Genomic DNA, 9,239 nt, shown 5'->3' with positions numbered 1-9,239 from the left:
TGGCCAGGTGGCATCATTGATGGACTCAAGTGTGGCAGCGGTAGTGAGGTTGGCCCGGGATCAGACATTGTTTCCTTCTGCTGTGCATGGGGTCGCTATGAGTCGGTTCCGACTCAATGGCACCTGAAAACAACAACAATGCATGAAACAAACAGAACTACACCGACAGCTCTTGAAAACACCACTGTACTGTAACACAGAATTACGTCTAATGTCCGTAATAAACCACCATCAGTCATCAACAATAAGTTAAATTATGCTCCATATATACATCTTAATAAGACCAGATCGAAATAATGGAACACCACATACTAAAGATTATTTATATTTATACTTGCTGAAGTCCTGGTATTATATTTATATAACACCAGGTATAATTATTTACATTTATACTTGCTGAAGTCCTGTAGGATAAGCACTGTAATACAAGCTGGGCAGTATATGTATATGTTGTTGCGTTGTTAAGTGTGGCCTAATCAGTTCTGACTCGTGGTGGTTATGTGCCGTGGACTCAGTCCAACTCATAGCAACCCTGTATAGGGTTTCTGAGGCTCTAAATCTTTACAAGAGCAAAAAGCCTCATCTTTCTCCCGTGGGACAGCTGGTAGTTTCAAACTGCTGACCTTGAGGTTAGTAGCCCAATTCGTAACCACTACGCTACCAGAGCTCCTTCTGTAAGTGGTGATGGTGGTTATGTGCCATGGAGTCAGAACCGACTCAGAGACCCTGTACAGGGTTTCCGAGACTGTAAATCTTTATGGGAGCAGAAATCCTCATCATTGTCCCGCGGAACAGCTGGCAGTTTCGAACTGCTGATGCTAAGGTTTGCAGCCCAATTCATAACCACTATGCTACCAGAGCTCTCTACACATATATTCCCTAGCTTTGACTAATGTAAGAGGACCTGGGATCAGTAACACTGACAGCAAGGAGCACAGGTAGTAAACAGAAGTTGGTCTCCTTTGTCCACTAAAAGGAATCAATGCCAGGCCTGGGCAGGGTGAGTACAGGATGAGCCTGAATCACCTTATAGTGCCAACCTTGTGGTTAGCAGTCCAATGCTTATCCTACAGCGCCACACCAGGACTAGGTTATTATTAGGGTCTGAAAATAGTTATGAATTTTTCCCAGGTAAATTAATGGTAACTGCTACTTTATTTTACACCATTTCAGCTTACAAAAGAAGACCTCATATGGCGCTACAGGATAAATACTGGACTACTAACTACAAAGTTGGTGGTTCAAAACCACCAGTCAATCCTCAGAAACACTATACAAGGTCGCTATGAGTCTGAACCGAATCAACAGCACGTAACAGCTTAGGAAAAGTTTCAGAGGAAGGAAGGAACACTCTACTTTCAGACAGTGGAGGAAACCTGTTTAACTGAAATAAGTTCCATGAAGCAGTATCATTTGATGCACCAATATTTTATATTCTTCCTCCAATCTTTCCTCATTTTTTTTTAATGTTAATCTTAACCCCAATTAAATTTATTTAAAGTGCAAATGACCAGGTCTTGAAAAACACTATCCTAGAACTTGAACAAATGTTTTGTTTTTTTAATCAATTTCCAACCAACTCTGAGACAAATTTTCACATATTTCAGATAAAAAGAGAAAAATAAGAACACAGTGAATTGTTTAATCTTTTAAATGACTATTCTAAAATTGTGTAATTCATACATTTTGGTCATCCAATGTCACATTTCTTTTATAAGACTAGTGAAAATAAAGACTGCAAATCGTAGACTATACATTGGTTCTCGAATTTTTTTCCCCTCTAAATCTTACTGGATCCTGAAATCCCACTGCTTTGTTGTGAGATTTAAAATGTACAAGAGTTTCAACTTCCAACAGGCAGAAATAAAGCTTGTAATAATTTTAAGATATATAATGTTTATATTATTCTACCTATAGGGAAAGTCATTCTGTAGTAAGTGTCCTTCTTGTTAATCGCCACCAAGTAGATTCCGACCCATCGCAGCACTGTATAGGGTTTCCAAGGAGCAGCTGGTGAGCTTGAACCACCAACCTTGCAGTTCTGACTTTGCAGTCTGACGCATTAGCCCATAGTGTCACACCAGGACTCCACAAGTGATCTTAAGAGAGTGCCTATACTAAAAGTTCAAGGGGAATAGTTTGGGCTGAGAACAGAGGGGAGCAAATAAAAAAGGGTTTTATAAAAGGAGCCAATATTTGAGTCAGGCACTTTCTGAAGTATATTAAGGAGTCCTGGTGTGGTGCTGTGAGCTAATGAGGTGAGTGCAAAGTTGGTTTGAACCACAAGGTTGGAGGTTCAAGGTCACCAGCTATTCCTTGGAAACCCTACACAGGATTGCTATGGGTCGGAACTGACTGAACGGCACTTAATTACAACAACAAAGATATCACAGTTGAACATGTGCCATACAAATGTGGGGTACAAAGAATAAGTTATTTTGACCAGAACATATTAAAACAATAGAAAGAAAAAAAATGTTTTTGGAGTGATAATGGATGTCCCTGAGAACAAGGCTAAATTGTCTGAATTTAGTAACTGAAACAATAAAACCAAGTGAGAGAGTAAGTGGTACACTACTTTAGGATATTAATCTGAGTTGCTGTTAAGTGTCTTAAAGTCAGTTCTGACTCATAGTGACTCTATAGGATATCTAAGGAGCAGCTGGTGGATATGAACTGATGACCCTGCAGTTAGCTGTCTGCTTATCCTGCAGCAAAACACCAGGACTCCATTAATCTGAGGGTCCTATACAAAATACACTGGACAGGTGGTGTCTTGATGCTACGTAATAATCCAGCCATGAGAAAATAACAAGAATTAGAAGAAATCTCGAAGTGGGAGGTGAAAATGGGGAGAAACCAAACATAATTCTGAGAGTTCAAGTCTGGGCAAATACTGAAAGACAGTAGGAATGAAAGAAAATAAGCTGATTTAAAACAACAGGACTCTCTTCAGATTTAGGTACGTTGGATTATATGTACCAGCAGGGTGAGGTGCTGTCAGATAAACGCTGGATTGTTAACCACACGGTTGGTGGTTCACACCCACCAGTCACTTCTCAGAAGTCCTACACACAGGGTCACTATGAGCCAGAACCAACATCATAGCATTTGACAATAATAATAATGTACGAAGAGTCTGTCATAGAGTAGGGAAAAGATTATTGAATGCCATCAGAAAAATCTGAATTTAAATGAGAAAAGGGGGAAAAAACGGTAAAGATCCAATGAAAAACAAAAGAATGTAAAATTATATTGATACAGATCTTTACATGTAAAAAACTAGGCATAGGAAAAAACTAAAAACAATTACATCAACAGTGACATCGATTACATTGTTGTTAAGTGGCGGGTAACTTCTTTTTCTATTCTTTTTTCTTTTGCAATGTGCTTTCAATACTTACAATTATTATGGATGCAAACCCCTCAAGTTATTCCCTCACCAAAAACAGACAACATGAACTTAAATGGCCTTTTAAAAAAACACACACAAACTCTCTGAATCTGTTTCATCATTTATAAAATGGGACTAAGGTATCTCAAAATGTTAGTGTAAAATTAAATTAAAACTATGTAAACTAGACAGCAATATGCAAAGTTAAGACATTATCATAGTCTTAGCCAGTCAGAACTATAGAACAAAGATCGAATGTTGTTGTTAAGTGCTATGCAGTCTGTTTGAACTCACAGTAGTTCTGAAATAGGGTTTTCAAGTTTTGCAGGAGCAGAAAGCCTCATCTTGCTCCCTTGGGGCTGCTGGTGGGCTCAAACCGCCAACCTTGTGGTTCACATTCCAGTGCTTATCCTATGGTGTCAACACATTCCAAAGAGTTCATATACAGACCTAGAAATACGCTATAGACTTGGGACTCTCCACAATGAGCTAATTTTTTTTAAAGTCTTCCTATACATTTAATTTCTAAAGCAAAATGTCCTTCTCAATTTCTTGTGAATGTTTTAAGTTTTACAAGTTATAGAAATGAACTCATATACCTAAAACATAACACATTTTCTCCATGCTATTAAAATGTAAACATAAGACAGAAAAAGATCCAGTAACATTATTTTCTATTATTTGGACTATTAATGAAGTATTTCATTGCTTAAAAAGTCAAGCTCTATAGAGATAAATCTACCATTCTTCAAATGTTCTCTTACAAGTTACAAGAGTGGTACATGTAACATCTAAACAGTGCTTCTCCCCCACTCCCATCTCCAGTACTTTACTTGGGCTTAACACTCTAGAGAGCTATTGAAAATCAGATAATACATCTCTAAAGGACAAGAAGCATGTCTTGTATTTGTCCTTCCCAAAAGGGTACCCAAGCACAACTTGTAACAAAATAGGTTTTACTCTGCATACATGTTAAGAACTTTAGCTAACTCATGCCACATATGCTGTAGTAACTAACCATTTAAGAGACTTCTGATATGCCGCTATCGGATCAGCACTGGACTGCTAATCACAAGGTCAGTAGTTCAAGTCCAACAGTTGCTTCTAGGAAACCCTACACAAAGTCTCTGAGTTGGAACCAACTTAATGGCACTTAACAACAACAACAACTTATGCCATAGTTATTTCTGGTATGGTACCAGATAATAAACACTGGATTCCTAAAGACAAGGTTGGTGGTTCAAACCCTCCAGCTGCTCCTTGGAAACCCTAACCAGGGTTGCTATGAGTTGGAACCAATTTAATGGCACTTAGGAACAACTCATAAGAGCAATGGTAGCAGAGTGGGTTACATGTTGGGTTAACTGCAAGGTAAGCAGTTTGAATCCACCAGCTGCTCGCTCCATAGGAGAAAAATGAGTCTGTCTGCTCCCATAAATATTGACAGGCTTGGAAACTCCACCCAGCATTGCTATGAGTTGGAAGCAGTTAAACAGTACACAACCACTACCACCACTCTGTCATGCTACATAAATTAAGCTTATAGTAAGCATTTCAGGAGACAACCAATAAGAAATCTAAAATTATTAAAGAAAAAGTTTCTCATATTATGTTGTAACATAAAAACATCCTCATGTAAATTAATATATAAAGAATGCTTTACACTAGATTCAGAAATCAAACTTTTGAGTTTGAGAAATCAAACTTCTAACACTGCAATATTAAAAAGTCTGCTCTCTTAAAAGATTTCATAAATTGAAATGTACTACTAATATGTGCTCATTAAATAACCTGTACCCCAGTATGTTATGTTTTCTTGAGATACTATCCTATATTCCCTGATTTTCTTTAAACAAAAAAGGTTCTGAGCTATTTTTCAAAGCCTTGGGACAGAAAAAGTTAAAAGTTATATGGTTAAATACATGCTTTCTCTCAAAGTGTAAACACTGACTAACCTTAACCTCTAAGCTAATTCTCATATAAAAGCCTTCTATGAAAAAGAGCTGCTAAAAAGACTAAGCATGAAATGCATACAACCCCAGCCTTATAAAAATCATTAAGAAAAGTTGTTATTAGAAATTTCTCTTCTTTAGAAGTTAGGCTAAAAGTAAATACACACACGTGTGTGTATACATATGCATATATATGTGTGTGTATATATGTATATAAAGATTTGGAGACATTACATCAAGCTAGAATGTTTACAGCACTTTGCCCTCTCTAGGTTAAAAAAAATTCAAAGTCTTGCCTTTTAAAATTACCATAAATAAACTAAAAAATATTAAACCTAAGGGAAATTCCAGAGTACAAGCAGCTGCCAGTTAAACTGCCTAAAAATTCATCAGCTCGAGAGAGTGAATGAATCCTTTAGTTATTTTTACATAAAACAATACAACAGGTATATAATTTCAATGTGGGACTCATATGAACATGGTCATCATTTAGTATGCTTCTATGATTTCTAATTGCCTTAGAAATCTCACAAAGTAACATACACAAGTATTTTCCTTCTCTAAGCATCAAACAATTAAGAGTATTATTTGAATTTCAAAAGTTCTTTCCTTTTCAAAATGATTTACCATAAGATTCCCTTAAATAACAAGCTTCCCTAGAGCCAATCTACTTACAAAGCATTCAACTTTTCTGCTTATAAATATGTAGTTTCTCCCAAAATTTCAAGAACCTATGTGGGCTAATGTGTCTAACTGCAAAGTTGTCTGAACTGCAAGGTCGGTGATTCAAACTCACCAGCTGCTCCTTGGAAACCCTATAAAGGGTCGCTATGGATCGGAATCAACTCGACGGCACTTAACAACAACAACATCAAGTATATAATAAAAGGAAATACATACATATAATTCTTTGAGACTAAATGAATGTTTTCTTTATTTGTGACCCTAGAAGAACTTCACATGTTTTAAATTCTTGTTTGGTTTAAAAAAAAAAACCAACAGAATTCAAAAAGCCTGGCTGTCTTGATGATAAAATAAAGATCAATGTAACTCTAAGCTCTACTCTAATGAACTGCAGGGAACAGAAACAAGCAATTTGGCAAGGGCTGAGCAAAGCTCTGCTTAAAGCTACCAGTAAAATATACCAGCACTACCCCTCCTCCACCCCCAACCCTTTAAGGTTTCAATTAAGCTGGGGCCTACTTCTACTCTTACAAGGGGGACAGAAAGAGAAAGCACAGAGCTCCTGCAGAGAAGTATCTTCCTCAGGAGAAGCTTCAGAAATACTGCCAGGAACCATTTCCTTCCCTCTTTGCTAACACAGGTTCCTCTCTGTAGAGAAAAGCATCTTTCTTGCTTCAACACAAGTAGCTAAAGAAAGGAAAGGTTTCATTACATTCCACACAAAAGATGGCATAAAATCTATTTAAAAAATATATATCTAGAGAGAGCTATAAAGCTTTTTGAAAAGTAGGTGCCGGTAACTACAACCCATCTTTCAGTATCTTCTATCAGTCAGTTGCCTGGTGAAATAGACAAGACAGGATAACATTATTTAACAAAGCATATTCACTTTTGAAAGAAACATAATGTCCCAATTGGTGAGAAAGAATTCCGCAAAAAACACAGATGAAGCTTTGGCAAGCCCTCCAGAATTCAGCTTTTCTATAGGTCCCCAGAGGCAAGCAGACAGCAATAAAAACTGAATGTCCTATGAGTAGTAGTTGATCCCACCATTCTTGCAGACTGAGAAGCCACACAATGTAGACATCACTACATCCCCAACAGACTACTCAATTTCTTTAGTGGACAACATAAGGGTAAATCTTCCAGACCAATGTGAACTGGTGAATAAATAAACCCAGGCTAAAAAAGAACCAATGAAAAGCTGACCCCTTCGAGAGTCTGAGTATGGAACACCACCAATATGTAAGGCATTATAAGATATCAAAGGTTAGATAATGGACAACAGGTGCCTTTGGGGAAGAAAGAGTGACTCTCAGTTGCCCCTCATTTCAGGATTTCTACTCTCTAAGCACTCAATAACAATGACCTTTGTTTCCCCCCAAAAAAGGCAGGGCCAACATTATAGTTTTCACTGTTTAATACCTACAATGGGCCCATTACTGTTCACCGTTAAGAAGAGAAAAAAAATCTATGTCTAGATAAAGTATGGCCTATGGCCAGATGTGCACTGATCCATGAACATTAACCAACTAGGGATTAATTATCAAGAAAGGCACTGCATACAAGCTATCTCCACACAAAATACTGAAAATACAAATCCAGCAGCAGGTATCACATAACTGCAGTATGAGCCAAAGTAGGAACTGTTTCTCTCACCATCCTAACAGTAGGGCTCAATCTTCACAGTAACCAGATCCCAATGGCCTCAAAGAATAGTCCTTCCAGACACAGCTTATAGGGCACTGAGTACCAGTCTGGAGTTCAGATTTCCCCAGCCGGCTGCAAAGTTTACTACCTTTATTCAGGTGAAAGGGTACACTGAAAGGATACTTCAGCCCACTGAATAGCCTCGTTCCTCTCCCTATTCCACAAAGACAACATATTCCAAAAATGGAGAGTCCTTGTTTTCTCTGACATAGGCCCCCTTTCCTATGGATTCATTCGGCAGGATTACTGTTCTCTCTAGCAATGCTTGGCGAACAAGCGACTTCTGCTTTCACGCTTCCTTTACAAAGGGGTCTCCCAACGCAGACGCACCTCTTCCTTTCCCGCATTAAGCAAATGATGCTTCTGCGGCTCGGCACCTCTGCAAAACGGGCAGAGACGTGGAAGGCGTGAAGGCATGTCAGCTTCTCTCAAGGTAACTTAAAAGACGTCTCCAAATTTAAAGTGCAGACTGAAAGGGCACCTCCTCCCCTAAGAGAGAATGGGGGTCCCTACCTTAAAAGGCAGCTTCTATGTGGCTAAGAGGTGTCCCCACCCTAAGAGCTTGGAATAAGGAAAAGTAGAGCAATGTGGTACCCTGGAGAAGAGGGTCTGGTGAGAGGAAGGGGTGTCCGTCCCAGCCCTGAAGGGGGGCTCTGTAGTGGAGCCATGAGCGCTTGGGCAGGGGTGTGTTAGCTCCAAGGGCCTCTCTGCGAGGAGACGGGTCTGGGAAGGCAGGGTGCCGCACTGAAGGGGCCTCTAGGAGGAAATGAGGGTCTCGAAGGGAGGAGGCTGGGCATGGGGGGGAGGGGTTCTCAGTCCCCGAAGCCCCTGGAGGGGCGGCAGCCGGGGAAGAAACATGTGCAGGAAACTACTGCCACCCGGAGGGGCAGAGGGGAGAGCAGGGCCTGGGCTATGTTCGGAGGGAACAAGGTTCCCACCCTGCGCAGCAGAGGGAGGACTCCGCAGCCGTACTCACCGAGGCTGCCGGCGAAACCGTCCATCTTGCGGGGGAAAGCGCCGGACTCGGGACTCAGCGGGGCGGGCACTTCATTCAGCGGACCGACTGAGTGGCCGACGCTGAGCCTGACCCGCTCGCTCTCTAGGTAGCCTGGCTCGGCTGCCGTCCCCCGCGTCCGTCGCCGTCCGTCCGCCCTCAGACAGTGCGCTGCGGCCGACCGCACTTCTCGGTCAGGTTAAGAGCCGCGCCGCTCAGCCGCTTGCCCGGCCTCCCTTCTAGGCAGCAGCAGCAAGCGCCGCGCCGCGCCCCGCCCCCCGCGCCCGCGCGCAGCGGTAGCCCCGCCCCGCGCACGCCGTCACGCTTCCGACTCCGCCTCCCACGTGACGACACGGAGGCGAGGTCTAGTCGAACCTCAACCCCCGTCACCTTGCCTCCGCCTCCAAGTCCGACAGCCTCACACGGAGCTGGTGGCTGCGCTTGCGCCGTGGGCCCCCCAAATTGGCACTGAGGCCTTGGGATGTCTGTCTTTGGCTGGTTACGA

At 41.2% G+C, this 9,239-nt stretch overlaps 1 protein-coding gene across 1 annotated transcript in view; it reads right to left on the bottom strand.

The window, feature by feature from the left end:
* EML4 (echinoderm microtubule associated protein like 4) overlaps window positions 1-8,917 on the bottom strand; it is a 241,702-nt gene extending 232,785 nt beyond the window's left edge. Inside the window, exon 1 of the mRNA XM_006839462.1 lies at window positions 8,717-8,917. Coding sequence (XP_006839525.1) covers window positions 8,717-8,741 — 25 coding nt within the window. The 5' untranslated portion in view covers window positions 8,742-8,917. The remainder of the gene's footprint in view (window positions 1-8,716) is intronic.
* Window positions 8,918-9,239: the final 322 nt, after the last annotated feature.

Source organism: Chrysochloris asiatica, unplaced genomic scaffold (genome assembly GCF_000296735.1).
Source record: "Chrysochloris asiatica unplaced genomic scaffold, ChrAsi1.0 scaffold00024, whole genome shotgun sequence".
Taxonomy (NCBI): domain Eukaryota; kingdom Metazoa; phylum Chordata; class Mammalia; order Afrosoricida; family Chrysochloridae; genus Chrysochloris; species Chrysochloris asiatica.
Note: the sequence above shows the minus strand (reverse complement) of the source record. Positions and strands in the feature narration are given on the sequence as shown.